Below are 24,808 nucleotides of genomic sequence, written 5' to 3'. Positions count from 1 at the left end.
CCTCTCGGCAGCCTTGGCGGCTTTAATAATTGATGGGCACTCTCATTCTCTTTTACAAGACGTTTCCCGTCAGGGATGGCAGAGGCCGTAAACCGTGATGGATGGGTGCATTGTGCTGAACAACAGTAGCCTGCCCTTGCTGGTCCTGGCAGGACGGAATCGACCTGTGACCTTCACATTCTGGATCTGGCCCTTCGCCTTTTCCTTGCAGCATCCTCAAAACGATCAGCTGTTCATACTCTTATTCTGTCGGAGAACAACATTGCAGCCTCCCGTTCTGGGCCTAAGAGCTTGATGTGGGAAGCTCCCCTTTACACCAAGTCAAACCAATGATCCGCCCAGCTCAGTGTTGCCTACACTGACTGGCAGCAGCTGTCCAGAGTCTCAGGCAGGAGGCCTTCCTAGCCCTACGTACTTGGAGATACCAAGGATCGAACCTGAGACCTTCTCCATGCAAGGCAGATACCCTGCCACTGAGCTGCGGCCCTCCGCTTAAGGCATAGGAACCTAGGAAGCTGTCATATAGGGAGGCATACCGTTGGTCCACTTTTTCAGCCGGAGGGCTGCACTCCCTTCTGGGCAAAGAGGCCTACATTGTTTTCCCCCTCCTCCTTCAATCCCCGCAAGAGCCCTGTGAGTGTCAGGCACCGTGCAGAGGAGGGCGGCTCCGGGGAGGAATGGTGGGAGCCTCCCCCCTCCCTGCTCCTAATCAGGATCCTGACTCTTCCTAGGAGCAGGAGGACAGTATAGATTTGGAGCAATGGTTTGCAGAAGGACATAGTTCAGAAGGCAGAAGTTGGTGGCCGCCCTGGGGGAGAGACTTCCACAGCTGGCCTATGCGCGGTGTCAAGAAACGCTTTCTTTTGTCTGTCCCGAATCTTCCAGCTTCACTTGGACGTCCAGGAGTCCTAGTGTGACGAGGGAGGAAAAACTTCTCTCTGTGCACTTCCTCCAAGCTGGGCATGATTTTACCAACTACTTCTGTGTCACCTCTCACTCACCTTTTCTCTAAACTAAACTAGGGATTCGAACCCTAGCCCCCCAGGTCCTCGTCCCACACTCTAACCACCGCACCGGTTGTCATCTCATCCCATAACCAGAAGGCACCATGTTGGTCCTGTACTTAGGTGTTCCTATGTTAGAGGCGTCTGTTGAGAAACCTGCACCCAGTTCTCCCACCTGTGTCTGTGAAAATGGCAAAGGGCGTTCCACCTGTTAGAATTTCTGCTCCATGATTGCAGTCATGGGATTTTTGTCTATCACATGATGGTATATGTTTTGACTCCACAGAGTGGGAAGTGACGGAGACAGGATGTTTATGTTACTGTGTTCCGTGAAGTTGTCCTTTGTTCTTTTTTTCTTTGCTGTCTGATGCTAGAGAGAGAGAGAGAGAGGGAGCCATGTTGCAGTGCTCCGTGTGTGTTTATATGTAAATAAAGTAGATTAGCTAAAATGCTGAGTTGTTGAGGTCTGTTACGCAACTGTGCAAACTCTGCGGATCCCTAAGTGTGCCGGCGTTTGTTGGCATTGGTCGCTGTGACGTTCGGGCTGAAGAAAGCTCTTGAAGCTCCCGAACGAAAGACCAGGAGGGAGAGAACATGCCAGTCGGGCATGTGCCTCTGCCAGGATCTGACTCAAGTGTAGGCTGAGCTGCTGACATCACCCTGGTTAGTACACCCCCTGTTTCTGCCACAGCAACCCCACACAGTTAAGTTTCTTCTGTCCCTCAGATGGCAGCAGAGAAGCTCCGGCATTCCACACCGAGCAAGTTCACAATCTCGAGCCGCACGGACTCTGGGGTGCATGCCCTCTGCAACGCCGCCCACCTCGACATCGAGAGATCAGACGGGAAGCCGCCTTTCGCAGAAAACATCCTCACCGACTCTCTCAACCACCACCTGAAGCCTGAGCCCATCCGGTGAGTTCCCTGCAGTTGCAAAGCACTCACCATGTTGTCACCAGCAAGCAGTGGCAGATGCAGAAATCCTATTTGACTTGGGTTTGTTTATTTGTTTATTATTTTTATCTATTCTATATATACACCACCTTTCTCAAGGTGGCTTGTCTGGTTCTCCTCCTCCCCATTTCACCTTCACAACAACCCTGTGAGGTAGGTTAGGCTAAGAGGCGGTGACTGGCTCAAAGTCACCCAGTGAGCTGAGTGCGGATTTGAACCCTGCTCTCTCAGGTCCCAGTCCAGCACTCTAACCACTGCTCCACGCTGGTTTAAAGTCAAGCTTACCTAATTCTCATTTTCTTTCTTTTTTTAAAAAAATTGTTTTTATTAAGATTTTCTTGGGTTACAAAAGTACATGCATCATCTCTGCTTTCAGTTCATGGAATCCTTTATATGAATAATTTAGATTCGATGCGAGGCACTACTCTAATTCGCACTTTCTGAAACAGTTTGTAAACGAAACACACCAATGCTCTAACCACTGAGCTACAGCCTTCCCTTAAGACATCAGAAGCTGCCTTACATTGAGAGCCAGGCCAGTGGGTCCATTGTCTACACCGGGATCAGCAGGGCTTACCAGACATGGGTTGGATCACTCCCGCAGAGATCGCTTGCAGGCCAGACCAGTGCAGCGCGATACCGGAAATCACGTCTGTGCATGTCCGCGGTGCTGGAAATCGCTTCTGCGCATGCCCAGACACCGAAAATCATGCCAGCGCGGAAGTGATTTTCGGCATCTGGGATGCGCAGATGCGATTTCCGAAGAAAAAAATGACGCAGCCTGAATGATATGAATCAGAACCATGCAGCGATTTCTGGACTGGGCCGGATCTCGAACTCTTTCGGGCCGGAATTGGCCCGCGGGCCTTAGGTTGCCGACCTGTGGTCTACACAGACTGGCAGCTGCTCGCCAGGATTTTGGACGGGATAATTCCCATTCCTACCTCCTGGGGACACTGGGGATTGAACCTGGGACCTTCTGCATGCAAAGCAGATGCTCTAATCACTCAGCTACAGCCCTTCCCTTTGAAGGCATGCAGGAGCGGCTCTAGTTAAGTCGGCCCCTTTGCCCTCCTGAGGTTGCCAGCTCCCCAGCGCTGGAGATTGTTCAATGATTGCACGGCGTGTTGCCAGGCTCCTGCTGGCCATCTTTGGGACCATTGTGGGGGGGGGGAGGGGAGGGAGGTCCTTATACACCCAGGGTGGTGTAGTGGTTAAGAGCAGTGGACTCGTAATCTGGTGAACCGGGTTCGATTCCCTGCTCCTCCACATGCAGCTGCTGGGTGACCTTGGGCTAGTCACACTTCTCTGAAGTCTCTCAGCCCCACTCACCTCACAGAGTGTTTGTTGTGGGGGAGGAAGGGAAAGGAGAATGTTAGCCGCTTTGAGACTCCTTAGGGTAGTGATAAAGCGGGATATCAAATCCAAACTCTTCTTCTTATTCTATTCTGACAGCCCTGAGCAAACAGGCATGAGAGGATCTTCTTGACATTTATTTTCTGTTATGCTATTCTAGCGGTTGTCATGGATCCCATGCAACGTGGGCACAGTCCCGAGTTTCAGCTCCCCTGCTCCCCAAGGGCTGCGCGTTCCTTGCGGTATGGCTCTTCTCCCTCCTTTGTTGAGATGTTGCATAAGTAGATTCACCACCCCCTTAGACAGAGGCACCGCTAAGTCAGGGAAATGACTCCACTGTTCCTTGCCAGGGTTTTGTGTGTATCTGAGCTCCTGCGATTGATTGATTGATTGATGGATGGATGGATGGATGGATGGATTTGAAAGCACATTCCATAAAAACACAACAAGACCTTGTGCATCATGCAGAATGACTTTGAAATACAGTGGTACCTTGGGTTACAGACGCTTCAGGTTACAAACACTTCAGGTTACAGACTCCGCTAACCCAGAAATAGTACCTCAGGTTAAGAACTTTGCTTCAGGATGAGAACAGAAATCGCATGCTGGCGGTGCAGCGGCAGCAGGAGGCCCCATTAGCTAAAGTGGTGCTTCAGGTTAAGAACAGTTTCAGGTTAAGAACAGACCTCCAGAACGAATTCTTAACCCGAGGTACCACTGTAAATAAAAGCATCAGTAGAGACTGGTTGGCAGGAAGAAATGAAAGGGGATTTGAGAGCCTATATGGTACAATGGTTACAGCGCTAGACTAGGACCTGGAAGGCCAGGGTTCGAATTCTCACTCAGCTTGGAACGTCATTGGGAGCGACTGCCTCTTGGCCAAACTGACCTTGCAGCAGGATTGTTGTGCAGATAAAATGGGGAGGACAACTCTGTACACTACCTTGAGCTCGCTGGAGAAAAAAGCAGAATACAAATGCAATAAGTAAATAATTGCAAAGGCCTGACAGGGTATCACAGTTTTTAGGAGGTGTCTAATACTGCCTTTCCCAACCTGTGGGTTGCGAAGTTGTAAGATACTGTCTCTTACAAAGCCTAAATAAATCAGTTGCAGGCTTTAGCAGTAACTCCTGAAATAATTGCTTGTAATTCTTAGCTGATAGGATTCATATACAGTGGTAAAAGGTAAAGGTAAAGGGACCCTGACCATTAGGTCCAGTTGCGGACAACTCGGGTTGCTGCGCTCATCTTGCTTTATTGGCTGAGGGAGCCGGCGTACAGCTTCCGGGTCATGTGACCAGCATGACTAAGCCACTTCTGGCGATCCAGAGCAGCGCACGGAAATGCCGTTTACCTTCCCGCTGGAGCAGTACCTATTTATCTACTTGCACTTTGACGTGCTTTCAAACTGCTAGGTTGGCAGGAGCAGGGACTAAGCAATGGGAGGTCACCCCATCGCGGGGATTCGAACCGCCGACCTTCTGATCAACAAGTCCTAGGCTCTGTGGTTTAACCCACAGCGCCACCCACGTCCCACTATACTGTGGTACCTCGGGTTAAGTACTTAATTCGTTCCGGAGGTCTGTTCTTAACCTGAAACTGTTCTTAACCTGAAGCACCACTTTAGCTAATGGGGCCTCCTGCTGCCACCACACTGCCGGAGCATGATTTCTGTTTTCATCCTGAAGCAAAGTTCTTAACCTGAGGTACTATTTCTGGGTTAGCGGAGTGTGTAACCTGAAGCGTCTGTAACCCGAGGTACACTGTACAGCATCTTACAACTTCTTGTTTCGTTGGCTTACCATCAGTGGGGAGCCAGTGTGGCATTGTGGTTTAGAGTGTAGGGCCAGGACCTTGGAGAATAGGGTTCAAATCCTCCATTAGCCATGAATCTCACAACTGGGTGGCGTTGGGCCAGTCACTGCCTCTCAGCCTAGCCTACCTCACAGGGCCGTTGTTGTGGGGATTAAATGAGAAAGGGGAGAACCACTTTTGCCACCTTGAGCTCCTTGGGAGAAAAAGAGGGATGAAAATTCAACAAACAATAAATCAATGGGTCACTTTGCCAACTGACTCCGAGCTTGTGGGCCACCATACCAAAAAGGCTGGGAACCACTGGTCTAAAAGAAGGCAGGAATTGTTCCTGCCGAACCTCTGGTGGCAGGGAGTTCCATGGGGCAGGGCCCTAGCACACTAAAGGCTCAGTCCCTAGTAAAGGCTGACCATGCTGGATTTCTTAGATTGTAAGCCCCTCTGGGCAGAGACCTGCCCTCCTGCAAGCGGTAAAATGTCATGTGTGCTGATACGGTGCTGCGTAAAAAGTGGAAGCGAGAGTTCGCTGCCTCTGTTGTGGGGGGCATTGAGCTTTCGTCTGCCTTCCGGTGGCTGAATTTTTTATTTTTGTTTTTTAAAAAAGAAAGAAAGAAACAGAAGGCCGATGAGAGAGTCCAGTTGGCGCCTGGCCCCTGCTTTGCACAAAGAATAGCAAGTAGTTCTGATTGTCGATCCGTCCATCTTCCCTCTCCCCTCTCGCACCCCCAACTCTCTGGCTCCGGGTTTGCTTTTCCACCCTAATCCTTGTTTTGTTTAACACAACTTGGCTCAGAGGCAGATGCATCACATTCAGATTGATAGGGCTGATGTCAGTCTTTTTTTTGTTTGTTTCGTTTTTACTCTCCAATTTTCCTCCAGGGTTTGGGGGGGGGGTGGGCACGGAATCTAACACCTCCTGTTCATGAGGTAACAGTGCAAATATTTAAAATAGTGGTTCCCGAATTTTTCCAGGCTACCGCTCCCCACTTGGTTCCATAAACTCATCTCCAGTGCTCTCTACCCTACCCTATAAAAAGGAATTATTCAGATTAGCGGTTTGCACAGCCCACTAAGGAAAATAATAACACAATAAAATGCACAACTGTAACCATTAACAATTGCATGTTTATTCAACATCCAGTTGAAACTAAAGTTCCCTAAAAGTTTAAAGTATTTTTTTTTAAAGGTTCCTGTCTGCTGAGGCTGCTTAGGCTCATAGAGGTGTGTACCCAACGGATTCTTACTCTGAGTAGACCCATTAAAATAAATGGACTTAAGTTAGACATCTCCATTCCTGTTAGTGGATCTAGGCCACACTCACACTATGCATTTATAGCACTGCGGCACTATTTTGAACAGGCATGGCTTCCCCCAAAGAATCATGGGAGTTGTAGTTTGTTAAGGGAGTTACTGGGAGATCCTCTCCCTCCCAGAACTACAGTTCCCAGAGTTCCCTGGGAAAAGAGGGGTTCTTAAACTGCTCTGGGATTTAACTGTAGCTTTGTGGGGGAAATAGCACTGCCAAGTGCTCATTCCTTTTGGGCTCCAGAGGCCCCGATACAATGTTCAGGCACTGTTTTTAGAAGAGGGCATCTGGAAGAGAGCCAGCATTAAGCCCCAACCCTGCTGTTACCTGCGCCGCAGGTGCATCCCCAAGGATGCAAGTGTTGACAGTGAGGATTAGCAACTTATTCCACTTGAATTGGAAAGGATTGTGGAACCTTTCTTAGACCAATGGGCACATTCCCTTCAGGATGGCCCTCCAAGGGCCACGTGTCACAGGTGGGCGGGGCCAGGGGCAAAAGTGGGCGGAGCAACAAGTATAGATGCTACTCTTGCAGAGCAGGCTGGCTTTTCACAATCTCTGCCTTCCACCCAGGCAAGCAGGAGGCTAGACTGTGTTCAAGCACATCCCAATGAGGCCAGTACATTCTGGAGGCAAAGCAGGGTCAGTGAGAGGGAGGGTGGCCTGGGGAGCATCCCAAGGGCCAGAAGGAAAGTCATGGAGGACCCTGGCCTCAGGTGCAGGAAAAACTTTCTCAGCCTACCAGCTAAGACCTCTGAAGTTCCAGGCTCAACGCCGGATGGAAGGCCATGTTTTCTTCCTCCTATTGTTCTCCTGGCTGCCTCTCTACCCCTCTGTCCCGCACGCAAATATTTCTCTTAACACCAGAAGACAGCTCAGCTGCTTTGCATTTGAGAGGAAAACCAGCCAAGAAGAGCCCAGCGACGGAGGCCTCTCTCTAAATATTCCTGCACTGAGAAAACTACTTCTTCTGATGGCAGAAGAAGGAGACGTGGGTGGGGAGCCAGGCACTTTCAGAGCCCTTCTTGCCGACAGAGTTTGGAGAGGGAAACGGGATCCTAGGCTTGACTCTTCTCCCCAATTTTTACCTCTGAGCCGCCCCTCCCACTTTTCTTTTCTTTTCTTTCTGTTCTCCCACTGCAAAGCTGGCTGCAGCAGTGAGGGCTGGAGGTCTCTGCTTAGGGAGGTTCGGAGACCTGTGTAGCTGCATGTCTCACCCTCCCTTCCGAACGGCCAAAGGGAGTGCAGTGTGCCTCATAATCTGCTCCAAATTTAAGGATTCAAAGCCGCCACCCCTGGCCAAAATGAGGACTGGGAGTGGGGGCAATGCTTTGCACCAAACCATGCTTGGCGTCTCTGTTTGACAATCCCCCCTCGAGGCCATTAAGGGTAAGAAACAAGGGTGGAGCAGCTATTTATTTCTTCAGCTTCTGTCCTACCCTTCTTCCCAGCGCATCAAGCATTGCAAAATTAAAAACAATGCAATTCAAAGGAAAATTGGTCAAAGCAAAATTGAAATTTAAAAACCAGTTTGAAACATTTTAAATGCTGTCGAACATTGAAAGCTTGGAACAACGCAATTTAAAGTGAAACGAATCAGAACGATGAAGGTCATTTAAAAACCGACTCAAACCATTTCAAAAGCTCTGAGAACATAGAACTGTACAGTCGGAAGGGACCATGAGGGTTCTGCAATCCAGGAATCTTTTGCCCAACGTGGGGCTTGAACCCACAACCCTGAGATTACCGTATTTTTCGCTCTATTGGACGCACCGGACCACAGGACGCACCTAGTTTTTACAGGGGAAAATCAAGGAAAAAAATATTATCCCTCCCCCCCAGCCCCAAAGAGCAACGGACAGGCTGCGTGCAGCCTGTCTGCTTCTCCCAGAGCTTCTTGGGGCTGCGGGGGAAGCCCGGGTTCCCCCACCAGCCCCAAAGAGCAAAGAAGCCAAGACAGCGCACGGGATCCATAGCCGCGCAACCTCTCCAGCCAGGAGCTAAACCTCTCCAGCGCGGCTAAAGAAGACAAGGCAGTGAGCGCGATCCATCCCACTCACTGCCCTAGCTTCCTCTTTAGCCTTGCACAGCATCTTTAGTCTTGCGCAATGGGATGGATCGCGCCCGCTGTCCACCGGGGCTGGACTAGATGACTCCTGGGGTTCCCTTCCAACCCTGCAATTCTATTACCTCGGAAGGTGTTTGGGGTCTCCACCACTGGAGGCTTTTAAGCAGTGGTTGGGGGACCATCTGCCTGGCGTTCTTTAGCTGTGATTCCTACATTGTGAGGGGGCTGGGCTAGATGACCCTCGGGTGGCCCTCCCAACTTTATACTGTCCTACAGTTCTGCAGCAGGAGATCCACAGCCACTTAGAATCATAGAATCGTAGAGTTGGAATAGACCACAAGGGCCATCGAGTCCAACCCCCTGCCAAGCAGGAAACACCATCAGAGCACTTCACACAATGCCCACACCATCAGAGCACTTCACACAATGCCCACCATCAGACCACTTCACAAAATGCCCACTCCCAATTTTCATCTGAGAGACATGTGGCTTCAGTGTCTAGGCAGGTACCCCCCTACCTTCCACACTTCCCCCACCCCACTTAAGCTAAGGGAATTCCTGCCCAGAGAAGCTCCCAGGTGAGGCAAGGGTTAAGATCTACCTCTGGTAGATCTCTTGCGGCTGGAGAGGCACGCAAGGCTAAAGAGGAAGCCAGGGCAGTGGGATGGATTTGCGAAGGAGGCTTTGCGAAGCCTCCTCCCTCCCCCCCCCCCTGGAGAGGCGCGCAAGTCTAAAGAGGAAGCCAAGGCAGCGAACGGGATGGATCGCGTTCCCTGCCCTGGCCTCCTCTTTAGCCTTGCGAAGCCTCCTCCCCCCCCCCAGGCGCGCAAGTCTAAAGAGGAAGCCAAGGCAGCGAACGGGATGGATCGCGTTCCCTGCTCTGGCTTCCTCTTTAGCCTTGCGAAGTCTCCTCCCCCCCCCCCCCCAGGCGCGCAAGTCTAAAGAGGAAGCCAAGGCAGCGAACGGGATGGATCGCGTTCCCTGCTCTGGCTTCCTCTTTAGCCTTGCGAAGTCTCCTCCCCCCCCCCCAGGCGCGCAAGTCTAAAGAGGAAGCCAAGGCAGCGAACGGGATGGATCGCGCTCGCTGCCCTGGCTTCCTCTTTAGCCTTGCGCAGCCTCCCGCGGCTGGAGGGGTGCACAAGGCTAAAGAGGAAGCCAGGGCAGCGAACGGGATGGATCGCGCTCCCTGCCCTGGCTTCCTCTTTAGCCTTGCGAAGCCTCCCCCGGCTGGAGAGGTTGTGCAAGGCTTTTCTAGAGAAGGGAGAAGGGACTGACTGGCGGTGTCAGTCCTTTCTCCCTCTCGGGGAAAAGCCCGCAAGAGCCGCGCGACGCTTGTGTGGGGCTCTTGAGGGCTTTTCCTGCCTGCCTCCCCCCTGCATTCGCTCCATAGGACGCACAGACTTTTCCGTTTAGTTTTTAAGACGGGAAAAGTGCGTCCTATGGTGCGAAAAGTACGGTAAGTCTCATGCTCTACCGACTGAGGTATCCAGCAGATATCATTTAACATTCAAGTTGCTAAGTTAAAGGTCCCTATGGCCAATATCAATAAGCTATCAGATGCCTGAACGAACAGGAATGCTTTTAAATTTCTCCTATAGCCAATTATTATTATGAATAATGATAATACATTTATATCCCACTTTTCCTCCAAGGAGCTCGAGGTGGCATGCACACTTCTGCCTGTTCCCACATTTTCCTCACAGAAACCCTATGAGGTGGTTTGGGTTAAGAGATGGCAGCTGGCCCAAGGCCACCCAGTGAGCTTCCTGGCAGAGGAGAGGGGATGCACCTCACCCAGGGAAAGCCTTTCACAAAATGGGGAGCCACCACCGAGGAGGCCCTGTCATGGGTCGACACCAGCTAGCCAGCAGCCGGGGCAATAGCCGGGCCTCCCTTTCTGAGCATAAGGCCGAAGCTGGTGGATACATTGTTTAGGTATTTGGATCCCAAGCCCTCTGGGCTTTTTTATTCTAGTTCTAACCACTGACAGGTAAAGATGCAGCTAGGCCAAAAGGAGGGGTTGCAATCGCAGCCATTGAACTGCAAAAGGAGAGCCAGCCGAATGCAGGCAGGTACAGTCCTATCTAATCCTGCATCCTATTCTCATAGTGACCAGCCCAATGCTCCCATGCGAAGCCTGAAGCAGCAATCTGCCCACCTTTGATTCTCAGCAATTTACTTTGTCATACTGCCTCCAACTGTGGTGGCTAGTAGCCATAGATAGTTTTATCCTCTGTGAATTTGTCCACATTGCAGATATTAATACTGTATTGTGCAGTTTGAAGCGACTGGAAGTGTAAGAACTGAGTCCTTTTGGAAGAAATCATTGTGCAGACCCCATAAAAATATTGTTCAAACTTTTACACAGCAAGAGTTCAGAGTGCTCTGTTTGCTTTTCTAAGGCTTCAGTGGAATCTCCCTGTATTGAAACTTTTTCACCAATATGCAGAGATTCTCATTTCATTGTCAATTAAACTTAACAGTCCAGGCCTCTTTTTAAAGCCATCCAAGTGGCAGGTCGCCGCTGTCTCTTGCAGGGGCGAGTTCACATGAAAAAAGATTGCAAAGCCTTGCAACCTCGACCATAAGCCAACCCCCTGTATTTTAAAGCCCTGATGTTCAGCTGATCATCATGACTTCAAAGCGCAGCACACAGCTCCCTGCAGTCCTTGTGGGCCAAAACTGGCCCCCTGCCCAGCATCATGGCGACATCATCAGACGATGGGCAGCTGGGCAGCCCCACCCACCTGTGAAAACTCAGTCCCTGAAGGTAAAATCCAATCCACCCCCCACCCCCCATTTATACACTGTGATCTCATGGGGTGAAGAAGGTGAGTCATCCTCACTCCACCCTGAGTCTTTGGCACAGTGGAAATGTACCCACCTTTTTGGGGTGGGTGGGGGAGAGCCAATTTATGTAACATCTTAATGAAAACAAAAGATGATCTCCATCTGTGTGCTCCCCCCTGGCCAGCATCAGTCTCTCTTAGGAGTAGGTGTGCTTGAGGCTTGCTATGTGCCCACGTTAATACGGATTCCATGACAACAGCTCGGAAGCGTCATGGAGAATAAATGTCAGGCAGATCCTCCCAATCCCTTTTAGCTCGGGGCTGTCAAAACAAGGCTCTAGGGAGTCCCAATGCTCCCCCCAGCTCCATAACAGGGCCACATTCTCTCTGGGCAACTTGCCAGGGGCCACATGCCGAGGTGGGCGGGGCCAGAGGCCAAAGTAGGTGGGGCAATGGGTGCAGAGGTCATCTCTGCCTAGCAAGCTAGTCTGTGCCCAGCTGCACACACCCCTCAAGATGTTCCTCCAAGCTCAGTGTTGTCAACACTGGCTGGCAGCGATTCCCCAGGGTTTCAGGGGATCTTTCCAGCCCTGCCTAGGAGGTGCCTTTGGGGACCGAACCCAGGACCTTCTGGTGCAAAGGAGCTATGGCCTCCTCCCAAGATACAGAAACCCAGAAGGCAGCTGCCTTGTACCAAACCCCAGACCCTTGGCCCATCTGGGCTCAGTTTTGCATGTGTGGGTTCCACTGTCATCTGGGGAGCAAACATTCCACCAGGCTGCCTCAATGGAAGAAATTCAAAGCAGAAGGCTCATTCCATCAGGTTCGCCAGAACTCCAGCTCCATCTGGAACCTCCTTGCCCCTAAACTGTGCCATCTGGTTAGTTAACTGCTAGCACATTTGCAAAGCTAAGCAGGGTACAGTATGGTTTCAAATTGGATGGGGGACCACATGTTGAGATTCCTGCGTTGCAGCAGGCTGAACTAGATGACCCTGTCGCTTTCCCCTTGGACGTCATGTCATGCTTCGTTTCGCATTTTGAGAATCCCAGCCTGCAAGTAGGGCACGTCTTGCTTTGATGGTATATAAGCTGCTTGGGGAGCCTTTCTGACTCAAGAGTCCAGCACAAATGCCCTAAACAAATAATAATTGTCAACATTGACTGGCGGCAGCTCTCCAGAATTTCAGAAAGGGGGCCTCTCCTAGCCCTACCCGGAGATGCTGCGGATCGACCCTCAAATTTTCTTCCTGCAAGGCAAATGCTCTCCCACCGAGCTACAGCCTTTCTCCTTGCCCATCCTGCAACAGGTCGGCAACACTGAGACTATGATCTCAATGTCCTCAGTGGGCCCTCGTCCCCTCCATCCCCGGTCGGCGTTAACTTGGTGCTTTATCTCCTCTAAAAGGATTTTACACGGCCAGTGATCCTGTTATTCCCCAGAAGCTAATCTGGCTGCCAGGGCTTAGCAGCCGCTGCTGCCTCTCCTCCTAATGGTCCATCTCCCTGCTCTCTTCTGCCTTCGTTCTGTTTTGTGGCTGCGATCCATGTGCTCTGAGAGGCCTTCGTGGGAGCCATTTTGTTGTCATGGCAATTTGAGCCAAGGGGGACCAGTAATCTTATCCACCTGTTTGCTCTCATCGGAAGCTTTTTTAAAATTTCTTTTTCTGGCATTTGAAAGGAGAGGAAAGGCTGGAACATCTGCCTGGATCCCTCTGCTTCGCCTGATCCGCTGGAAGCCTTCTTAGGCCACATTCACACCATGTACTTAAAGCACCATGATGCCACTTTAAGCAGCCAAAAGCATGATGGGAGTTGTAGTTCATTAAGGGTGCTGAGAGCTGTTAGGAGGCCCCCATTCCCCTCACAGAGCTTCAGTTCCCAGACTGTCTTATCCGTCAACCCCCCTTCCAAGGGAACTCTGGGAACCAGCTGATACTCATGCGTAATATTTCATTTCCAGATGTTTGGAGGATATTTTGTTTCACAGCTGGAGGCAGCAATGCTTCTGAATACCAGTTGCTGGAAGCTGCAAGAGGGGAGAGGGATCTGGTGCTTGATTCCTGCTGGTGGGCTTTCCACAGGGATCTGGTCGGCTACTGTGAGAACAGGATGCTGGACTCGATGGGTCACTGACCTGATCCCTTAGGGCTCTTCTTAGGTTCTGAGCTAGCTGAACCAATGGCCCAACTCTCAATCCAAAGCTCAGGAATCCTTTGTTCCTGCATTCCTAACCCCAGCATGGGATCCAAATGTCCACACTGTGGATGAACCCTGAGCAAATGCACACCTGGCTGGCCAGGAGCGTCTCATCCTGTCTGCGATGTTTTCAAATGGCTGGTAATCGCTTCACTGCAGCAGATGGAGAGAGAGAGAGAGAGAAGAAAACTAGGTCATTCTTCCTGCCCCCCCCCCTTCCCTGCTGCTTCCGACACTTGACTCCGTCTAGGGCCGGGCTGCATCCTGAGATGCCGTGAGGAAGCCGCCAGGCTAGTGGCTGAGGAGGCCATCCCCCTACATCCAGGGCCAGCTACATGTTGAGCCCTGTGGTGCCCTGCACTTAGAGAGCTAGCATGTCAGGGTAGGACAGGACTCATTCCCCCCTGGTGTTCCATTATGTGTGGGTTTGTGCAAGGAATTTCAGCACGCAGATGTGTGTCAGGCAGGGAACAGGTGAAGGCATGCCTTTGCAGATGCTGATGATCAGCTGACCGTTGACACCTGCAAAGTGCTGGGCCTTCCTAGGTGCCTGGAGAGCTGCCCTACACCAAGTCAGGCACATGGGCTTGCCTAGCTCAGCACGGTGCGCACACTGACTGGCAGCAGCTCTCCAGCCTTTCAGGTAGGAGTGGTTTCCCCAGCCCTACATGGAGAAGCTGGGGGTTGGACCTGGGACCTTCGGCAGGCAGGCAGGCTGGGCAGGTACTCCCCCCCACAAACATAGGAAGCTAACCTGTTAGGATGCTAACACTGAGCAACTCCCCCCCACAAACATAGGAAGCTAACCTGTTAGGATGCTTGGCCCAGCTAGCTTAGTATTGTCTGCTCTGACTGGCAGTAGCTCTCCAGGGTTTCAGACTGGGGCTGCCTCTAGCTCTACCTGGAGATGCTGAGGATTGGACCTGAGGCCTTCTACATGCAAGGCAGATGCTCTACTCCTGAGCAATGGGCCTTCCCAGACTTCTAACCAATCACAGGGCCTGGTGCTCTTCGTGGGCTGGACAAATCTGAGGCAGTTAACAAGGCTCAGTTGCAGCCTTATGGCAAGAGGTTTGCAGACCCAATAATAATAATAATAATAATAATAATAATAATAATAATAATAATACATTTTATTTATACCCTGCCCTCCCTGGCAAGAGCCAGGCTCAAGGCGGCTAACACCAGTAAAATTGCAGTAAAAACATAATGGGGGGGGGACCAATTTAAAATGCAGGTTAAAATGCAATTTAAAATGCAGCCTCATTTTAAAAGTAGCCCATAGATCAAAACCATAAGGGGAGGGAAACATAAGGTTCAGACTGAGTCCAAACCAAAGGCCAGGCGGAACAGCTCTGTCCTGCAGGCCCTGCGGAAAGATGTCAAGTCCTGCAGGGCCCTAGTCTCCTGTGACAGAGTGTTCCACCAAGTCGGGGCCAGTACTGAAAAGGCCCTGGCCCTAGTTGAGACCAATCGAACCACCTTGCGACATGGACCTCCAAAGTGTTGTCATTTGTGGACCTTAAGGTCCTCCGCGGGGCATACCAGGAGAGGCGGTCCCGTAGGTACGTGGGTCCTAGGCTGCATAGGGCTTTAAAGGTCAAAACCTTCTAGAACATAAGGCCGTGACATCTGCTCATGCAAACTGATCCTGGGAACCAGACCTTTGCTATTTAAATTGCACCCACTTCCCTATCTACATTTCGGAAAACGACCCTCCTTTCTCTCAACAGCATCCTGGGTGCTCGTCGTGTCCCCAGCACCTTCCACGCACGCTTCTCGGCCCGGTCGAGGACGTACGTCTACCGGGTGGTGACCGGGTGCTCTCATCATTTGGAGCTGCCTGTCTTTGAGCGGAACCGCTGCTGGGCAACGTATCGAGGGTGAGTTTGTGACACTGAGGCATATGTAGGTCAGGGTAAAGGGACCCCTGACCATTAGGTCCAGTCGTGGCCGACTCTGGGGTTGCGGCGCTCATCTCGCTTTACTGGCTGAGGGAGCCGGCGTACAGCTTCCAGGTCATGTGGCCAGCATGACGAAGCCGCTTCTGGCGAACCAGAGCAGCGCACAGAAATGCCGTTTACCTTCCCGCCAGAGTGGTACCTATTTATCTACTTGCACTTTGACGTGCTTTCGAACTGCTAGGTTGACAGGAGCAGGGACCGAGCAACGGGAGCTCACCCCGTTGCAGGGATTCGAACTGTCGACCTTCTGATCGGCAAGCCCTAGGCTCTGTGGTTTAACCCACAGCACCACCCGCGTCCCTGTAGGTCAGGGAGTTGGGTACGTAAATGGCACTGGCTGCCTACTATTTATTGAGTTATTTATTTAAGGCTGATTTATATACTGCAGAATCATTAGAGGAACAGAGGAAGCTGCCTTATACAGAACCAGATCACTGGCCCATTTAGCTCAGTGCTGTCTACACTGGCTGGCAGCTGCTTTTTAGGATTTCTGGCAGAAGACTCTCCCAGCCCTGCCTGCAGATGCCGGCGATTGAACCTGGAGCATTCTGCTTGCAAGTCAGATGTGCAAACACTAAGCCAGTGCTTCTCAAACTTGGGTCCCCAGCTGTTGTTGGACTCCCAGCATCCCCAGCTAGCAGGACCGGTGGTCAGGGATGATGGGAGTTGTAGTCCAACAACAAATTTGAGATGTTCTTCGACCTGGGGCCCTCTCAATGTGTAGGACCACAACTCCCATCAGCTCCAGCCGAGTGATGGGAGTTGTGGTCCAACACAACCAGAGGACCCCCAGGCTGGCATAAGGCTGGCCTAGATCAGGGTTTGCCAAACTTGAGTTTCCAGCTGTTTCTCGACTACAATTCCCATCATCCCTGACCACTGGTCTTGCTAGCTGAGGATTATGGGAGTTGTAGTCCAAAAACAGCTGGAGGCCCAAGGTTGGGAAATGCTGGCCTAGATGATCTCGCCTTCTGTGAAGCAGCTCCTGATGTCCTTCCGCTGTTCTCAGAGTCTTTTCCCTGTCTCCCTTCAGCCATCTGAACCCGCTGGCCATGCAGGAGGCAGCGTCCTTCCTACTGGGCACCCATGACTTCAGCACCTTTCGCTCAGCCTCTGCAGAACTCCCCAAGCGAGACCCAGTTAAGAGCCTTTCGCGGGTGGAGGTCAGGCCTGTTCCTGGCTTTCTCTCGGAGCACAGCAAAGACAGGTAACATCACTGGGGGTGTTTTATGGTGGGAGGACCGGTTCAGTGGACCCATTAAAAATAAAGTAATGGGTTGCATTCCGTGCTAGCCCTATTCAGAGTAGGTCCATTGAAATTAATGGATATGGCAGTTGGTTAGAGCATGGTGCTGATAACCCCAAGGTGGCAGTTTCAATTCCTGTATGGGACAGCTACATATCCCTGCATTGCAGGGGGTTGGACTAGATGATCCTCGGGGTCCCTTCCGCTTTGATGATTGTATGACTAAGGTCCATTCATTTCAATGGGTCTTCTCTGAGTAGGTCTTAGATTGTGTGCGCACTATACATTTAAAGCCCATCTCATTAACAGTCCCCTAAAAAAGTTCCTGAGAACTGTAGTTTACTATTCCAAGTGCCAGTTTTCAGCACCCTTAACAAACTACAGTTCCCAGGATTCTTGGGTGTGCACATGCTTTAAATGTTTGGGGTGTGTGCAGCATTAGTTGGATATGACCCATTAATTCTATATCGTTTGCTTGCTTGTTTGCTGTTTTTGAACAATTTATTCCCGTTGTTTGCTAATCACTTTTGCAGGAGGAATGCAGGGCATAGGATCAAAGAAAGGACCCTTGCCTCAAGTTAGACCCTCAATCCACCCAGTTCAATAGAGTCCTTGCAATGGCAGGGCTGTTTCCAACTAAAACAGCCTTTCTCAACCTGTGGGTCCGCAGATGTTGTTGAACTACAACTCCCATCACCCCTAGCTAGCAAGGCCAGAGCTCAGGGATGATGGGAGTTGTAGTCCAGCAAAATCTGGGGACCCACAAGTTGAGAACCACTGAACTAAAAGGATACTCGAGGATAAACCCACTGAAATCAACCAACCCAAGTTAGTTTTGTCCATCAATTTTAAACGTAGGCCTGTCAATTCCAATGCATAGCTCTCTCTGTTCTCCATTTTAGAAGCCTCTCTCACGCCTCCTACAGGAACCCAGCAAGGCTTATACAGAGTCAGACCCCTTGATCCATCTGTCTTGGTACTGTCAACACTGACTGGCAGCGGCTCCTCAAGGTTTCAGGCAGGGGACACCCCAGTGCTGAACCCGGGACCCTCTTCATGGAAGGAAGTCAATCCATCAGTGAGCTATGACATTCTCTTATGACATAATAATAATAATAATAATTTATACCCCACCCTCCCCAGCCAAGACTGGGCTCAGGGTGGCTAACACCAAGTATAAAAACAGTTGATTAAAATACAACTTAAAAACAAGATTAAACTACAACATTAAAATGCAGTCTCATTTCAGTGGAAACTCAAATCAAAAGCTTTTTTGGGGGATGAAAATGTCAAGTCTTCACCAACTATCCAGACTGGTCCTACGTGGGCCAGAAAAAAAGCCAGGGAAGTCCCCAAATAGGAGTTCCATCACAGAAGGAGAAAGGAAAAAGGAAAAAGGAAAGAGGGGGAGGGGATCAAGTTGATTCCAAGCCAAAGGCCAGGCGGAACAACTCTGTCTTACAGGCCCTGCAGAAAGAAATCAGATCCTGCAGGGCCCTGGTCTCGTGAGGCAGAGCGTTCCACCAGGCCGGAGCCAGTGTTGAAAAGGCCCTGGCTCTGGTTGAGGCTAATCTAACTTCCTTAGGGCTCCGGACCTCTAGGGTGTTATTTTTATGGACCTTAAGGTCCTCTGTGGGGCATACCGGGAGAGGCGGTCCCATAGCCATCAATAGCCCACTTCTCCATTGTCTACTGATGCAGGGCTGCAAATACTAACTGGCAGTGGATCTCCAGGGTTTCGGGTGGGAGACCTACCTGGAGACGCTGTGGATTGAACTCAGGTCCTTCTGTATGATGGCAGCTGCTCTACTGCCGAGTTACATGCAGCTGATCGCAGCCCTTGACCTGAGAGTCCAACAGATAGATAGATAGATGTTCTAACCACTGAGCTATGACCCTTCTTGGAAGCCTTGGAACTCCCTTTCAGTCATCTTTGCTCCCCAGCTCCTGTCCCTCGACAGTGTACGTGGACAGAAACAGGTGGCCACAGACAGCCCATTACGTGCATCACAGTGCCGAAGCTCAGGATCATGGCCTCGATGCTCCTCTTGATGGGACGTTGCCAATCCCCTCTCCAGAGTTGCTTAGCAACTCCCCTGCTCGAGGCCTGTTTCCAACAGATGCCCTTAAGACGCCGGGTTCGGAAGCCGCACTCCATTGTTCGAAGGGGAAGCGAGAAAGCCGGGGGAGAGAATAGGAGGATTATTTGAAACTGGAAGGACACGGAGTAATTCTACTTGGAAGCACATTGTTGGAAAGAGAAAGGAGAGGGGGGGGAATAAGGAAAACGAACTTGGATTACTATAATGCAGGAGCCTTTTTTCTTGCTGTGTCGAAGGATAAGTGCGTTCCCAAGGTTATCCCGCATTGTCTGCCCTGCTTTCAGAAGCGGAGGTCTTTCAAGGAGTTGTGTGGACGTGTCTGTTTTATTTGGCAAAGAAGGAGCCAGAGGAAGCAGCTGTCAAGGCAGAGAGCCTGGGAAGAGGAGTGGGGAATTGAGGGGCAGGGAGCTGTCTGTGGTGCTGAAGTGCCACCCTGCCTGCCAGCAGCCCCTGCTGAAACCTGCCTCTTAGATTCAGAGATTGAACGAAACGCTGCTCACATTTCTTCACCACGTTCCAGGACTAGGAGCTTGTCTCTACAATTAGAACCCCATGGAACCCCTGCTTTCGAAAACGTTGATATCTCTGCAGTAGTTTTTGTTATGCGAATGGTGCCACTGTACCCTTTAACATGTCCCAGAGCAAAACTGGTGTGGTGCGAGCAATTTTTTATTTTTTTTTTTGAAAGTGTGGCCCAGAGGAAAAGAGATTGAGAACCCACTAACCTAAGTGAGGGACGCGGGTGGTTCTGTGGGTTAAACCACAGAGCCTAGGACTTGCCGATCAGAAGGTCGGCGGTTCGAATCCCCACGACGGTGAGCTCCTGTTGCTCGGTCTCAGCTCCTGCCAACCTAGCAGTTCAAAAGCACAAAGTGCAAGTAGATAAATAGGTACCACTCTGGCGGGAAGGTAAACGGCGTCTCCGTGCACTGCTCTGGTTCACCAGAAGTGGCTTAGTCATGCTGGCCACATGACCCAGAAGCTGTACGCTGGCTCCCTCGGCCAATAAAGTGAGATGAGCACCGCAACCCCAGAGTCAGTCACGACTGGACCTAATGGTCAGGGGTCCCTTTACCTTTAACCTAAGTAAATCAAGCCCATTAATTTCAGTGGGTCTGCTTTGCGTAGGACAACCCTTCGTAACAGATTGTCTTTCTCTCCACCCCCACCCCCCCGGCTTATCCCATAACGTCCAATAAAGGCAGATTAATTCTTGTTCAGAATAAACAAAGAAAATTGAGCGTTAAGGGTGCCAACCGTTTGAACAGGATGCTGGAGGCGGGTGGGGAGGAGGTGGCGCAGGAGGAGAGTGAGGAATCTTGCATTTTCAAAAAGAGAAAACCAACACGATTCCTATTGTTTCTCTTTCCTGGGCCCGCTGGGCCCTGCCAGGTTGTGGGAGAAAGACCAGCTGTCTCAGAGCAAAGTCTCCATGTGATCCGAAAACGGATTGAATAATAGTCATGGAATTGCGGGTGGGTGTTTACAGGTTCTCTTGTGCAACCCAGGAATTTCAGAGCGAGGGCTTCGCGCACAGGTGGTAGAAGACCCTCCATGAAGGGAGAGACGCCATCCACGGTCATTGTTTCCATTATCCATTGGCATTACTGCAGGTGACACGTAACACCCGTTCCACATTTGTAAGGGCTCTGTGACCGTTTCATGTGGCATCGCTTACACTTTGGAAGTGCCTGCCTCATGAGATCAGGCAGTCACCTTCATTGCACTCTTTTTGGTGCCTGCTAAAATGGAATGTTTTAAACTATTGTATTTTTTTCCTTGATTTTATTGTTGGGGGTTTGTACATCGCTTTGAGGTTTTGGGATTGTTTTCAGCCATCAAGCTATGTATAGATTTTGTTAAATAATAAAATAATTGTTATCAGCAAACAGCACTTAACTACCAACTTCTAACTTTCAGCTGATTCAGGGCAGAAAGGAAAGGATATTTTAAAGGAGCGTGTGGTTTGCCTCATGTCGAAATAAGGATATTGTAGGGCTGGAAAAGTTTCAGGATTAAGAGAAGAACCAATCTTTTGGTTTCCTCTTTTTCTTGTAAAGTGCTTTGAGGTTGTTGGTTTCTTACAATCTTAAGTGGTGTGTCATTTTCATGAAATGAATGAAAGCAAATGATCGAGGGGGGTGGAGCAACTTGCTCCGATGAGGAAAGGTTGCATAATTTGGGACTTTTTACTTTAGGGAAAGGGGGAGTAAGGGGCAATTAGTAGTACAAGTGTTTAAAATATTCATGGCGTGGAAAAAGTAGGTGGGGAAACTTTTTTTCTCCCTCTCTCATAACACTCGGAACTCATGGGCACCCAGTGAAGCTGATGGCTGGAAGATTCAGGAGAGATAAAAAAGGATTTCTTCATGCATAGTGGAACTGTGGAACTCACTCCCGCAGCAGGCAGTGGATGGGACAAATTCATGGAGGATGGGACAAATTGTGGCTATTAGCCACGATGACTATGCTCTGCCTCCACAGCTGGAAGCAGAAATGCTCCTGAATGCCAGTCGCTGGGAATCACAAATTGGACAGTGCTGTTCTTTGCACTCAGGTCCTGCTTTCAGGCTTCCCTGATGAACATCTTGTTTGTTGCTGTGAAGACCAGATCCTTTGGCCCAATCCAACAGGGATTTTCTGATGTTCTTGTTCATTGTTCTCTCATTGGATATATTTAAAGGGGGATTATTATTATTATTTTAAAAACTGATTATTCATTCTTTTTGGAAACCACTTTGAGGTTTTAGTTTTAGGTTTTTTTAAAACTACAGTGGACGCTCGGCTTGCAAACATGATCCATGCAGGATGCACGTTTGCAACCCGCGCCTGTGCACGCGCAGGGTGCGATTCAGTGCTTCTGTGCATGCACAAAGCACAATTTAGTGCTTTTGCGCGAGCGCCGAAACCCAGAAGTAACCCGTTCCAGTACTTCTGTGTTTTGGCGGTCTGTAACCTGAAAAAAACGCAACCTGAAGCATCTGTAACCCAAGGTATGACTGTAAGTGGCATATAAATTTTGTGAAATACAATAAATAAATTATACTTTCCTTTTGTTGGCACGGGTAGATTTTACCAGGGTGGTGGCATCATGAAGCAACATGAAAAAGTAACAATTAGTGGAATGCCCCTTCCCCAAATGTTGCCTGTGAATGGAATGATGAATTCAGGGCAGGGGGCGGATTTGGTCTCCACCATATTTTCTCTCCCCCCCCCCCGATGGCGCTGCTGGAAGTGGTACAGTCCAGGCGAAGCTTTACCACCTGGCTGTGCCGCCTGCCCAGTTTCCCTGACTGCTAGAAACCCTCTGAGCTTTAAACGCTGTCAGATTTGCTGACTTTTCTGTTAGCCCACCCTAGACTGCTGAGCGAGGAAATCACATTCTTTTAAAAACCCATCTGAAAGAGTCCAGTGAGAGAGAGAGAGAGGATGGATAGCTGCCTCCCTCATGAAATCACATGCTAGGTGATTAAAGACCTATTATCCCACCCTCTCCCTTGTCAGCACTATTTATTTTTGGCTGAATTGTTAGAAGCGGGAGGCCTGGAAAACAACATGCCATGAATCCTGCAAGTCGGCATAAAACGTAAACCTTTTGACTTCCATGGTGGTGGTGTTTCCATTTTTGTTTTAAGTTCCTAGTCCTCAAGATTCTTCTGGCAAACCCTCCCCACAAATAAACACACAGTGGATTATTATTAGTAATAGTAGTGAAAATGTAACACATCCTTAAAGATTGTTCTGCAAATAAGCAAGTGGTGGTTTTTTTTGTTATTTGTCCTCAAGGGTTGTTCTGGCAACCCCACCACACAAATAAGCAAGTGGTAGCTTAAAAAAAATAAAAAATAAGATTGTAGTAGTCCTCAAGGCTGGTTCTGCCAAGCCCTCCATGTGGATGAAGCAGGCAGTACCCGCTTCTAGCCCCTCAATCCAAAGTTGGCCTTAGGTTGGGAGTAAACTTGGCCAAGCTTGCCCTACAGCCTTTTTGGGGGACGGTGAACAAAAGACAAGAGCTAACGGTGACAGCCTGTTGTCTTTGTCCATGGAGTTTTCTTGCCGGTTCCTGCTCCAGGTGGATCACGTTTGGTCAAAACTCTCCACTATGATCTGTCCATCTTGGGTGGCCCTGCACGGCATAGCTCATAGCTTCTCTGAGTTATTCAAGCCCCTTCGCCACGGCAAGGCAGTGATCCATGAGGCAGTGAGAGATTTTACTTTCTTGGGCTCCATGATCACTGCAGATGGTGACAGCAGTCACAAAATTAAAAGACGCCTGCTTCTTGGGAGAAAAGCAATGACAAACCTAGACAGCATCTTAAAAAGCAGAGACATCACCTTGCCAACAAAGGTCCGTATAGTTAAAGCTATGGTTTTCCCAGTAGTGATGTATGGAAGTGAGAGCTGGACCACCAAGAAGGCTGATTGCCGAAGAATTGATGCTTTTGAATTATGGTTCTGGAGGAGACTCTTGAGAGTCCCGTGGACTGCAAGAAGATCAAACCTATCCATTCTGAAGGAAATCAGCCCTGAGTGCTCACTGGAAGGACAGATTGTGAAGCTGAGGCTCCAATATTTTGGCCACCTCATGAGAAGAGAAGACTCCCTGGAAAAGATCCTGATGCTGGGAAAGATGGAGGGCACAAGGAGAAGGGGATGACAGAGGATGAGATGGTTGGACAGGGTTCTCGAAGCTATGAACATGAGTTTGACTAAACTGCGAGAGGCAGTGGAAGACAGGAGTGCCTGGCGTGCTCTGGTCCATGGGGTCACGAAGAGTCATAGAATCATAGAATCATAGAGTTGGAAGAGACCACAAGGGCCATCGAGTCCAACCCCCTGCCAAGCAGGAAACACCATCAGAGCACAAATGACATATGGTTGTCAAGCCTCTGCTTAAAGACCTCCAAAGTAGGAGACTCCACCACACTCCTTGGCAGCAAATTCCACTGTCGAACAGCTCTTACTGTCAGGAAGTTCTTCCTAATGTTTAGGTGGAATCTTCTTTCTTGTAGTTTGGATCCATTGCTCCGTGTCCGCTTCTCTGGAGCAGCAGAAAACAACCTTTCTCCCTCCTCTGTGTGACATCCTTTTATATATTTGAACATGGCTATCATATCACCCCTTAACCTCCTCTTCTCCAGGCTAAACATGCCCAGCTCCCTTAGCCGTTCCTCATAAGGCATCGTTTCCAGGCCTTTGACCATTTTGGTTGCCCTCCTCTGGACACGTTCCAGTTTGTCAGTGTCCTTCTTGAATTGTGGTGCCCAGAACTGGACACAGTACTCCAGGTGAGGTCTGACCAGAGCAGAATACAGTGGCACTATTACTTCCCTTGATCTAGATGCTATACTCCTATTGATGAGGCCCAGAATTGCATTGGCTTTTTTAGCTGCCGCGTCACACTGTTGGCTCATGTCAAGTTTGTGGTCAACCAAGACTCCTAGATCCTTTTCACATGTACTGCTCTCAAGCCAGGTGTCACCCATCTTGTATTTGTGCCTCTCATTTTTTTTGCCCAAGTGCAATACTTTACATTTCTCCCTGTTAAAATTCATCTTGTTTGTTTTGGCCCAGTTTTCTAATCTGTCGAGGTCGTTTTGAAGTGTGATCCTGTCCTCTGGGGTGTTAGCCACCCCTCCCAGTTTGGTGTCATCTGCAAATTTGATCAGGATGCCCTTGAGTCCATCATCCAAGTCGTTGATAAAGATGTTGAATAAGACCGGGCCCAAGACAGAACCCTGTGGCACCCCACTAGTCACTCTTCTCCAGGATGAAGAGGAACCATTGATGAGCACCCTTTGGGTTCGGTCAGTCAGCCAGTTACAAATCCACTGAGTGGTAGCATAGTCAAGACCGCATTTTACCAGCTTCTTTACAAGAATATCATGGGGCACCTTGTCAAATGCCTTACTGAAATCAAGGTAGGCTATATCCACTGAGTTCCCTTCATCTACCAGGCTTGTAATTCTGTCAAAAAACGAGATCAGGTTAGTCTGACATGACTTATTTT

At 49.9% G+C, this 24,808-nt stretch overlaps 1 protein-coding gene across 1 annotated transcript in view; it reads left to right on the top strand.

Moving 5' to 3' along the window:
- The window catches only part of PUSL1 (pseudouridine synthase like 1), a 71,929-nt gene that overhangs the window by 15,785 nt on the left and 31,336 nt on the right, over positions 1-24,808 (top strand). The window contains exons 3-5 of the mRNA XM_081201686.1: positions 1,731-1,918; positions 15,220-15,369; positions 16,484-16,657. Coding sequence (XP_081057812.1) covers positions 1,731-1,918; positions 15,220-15,369; positions 16,484-16,657 — 512 coding nt within the window. The remainder of the gene's footprint in view (positions 1-1,730; positions 1,919-15,219; positions 15,370-16,483; positions 16,658-24,808) is intronic.

This window comes from Podarcis bocagei (assembly GCF_964188305.1).
Source record: "Podarcis bocagei genome assembly, chromosome: 7".
Classification (NCBI taxonomy): domain Eukaryota; kingdom Metazoa; phylum Chordata; class Lepidosauria; order Squamata; family Lacertidae; genus Podarcis; species Podarcis bocagei.
This window is presented reverse-complemented; position numbering and strand designations above follow the sequence as displayed.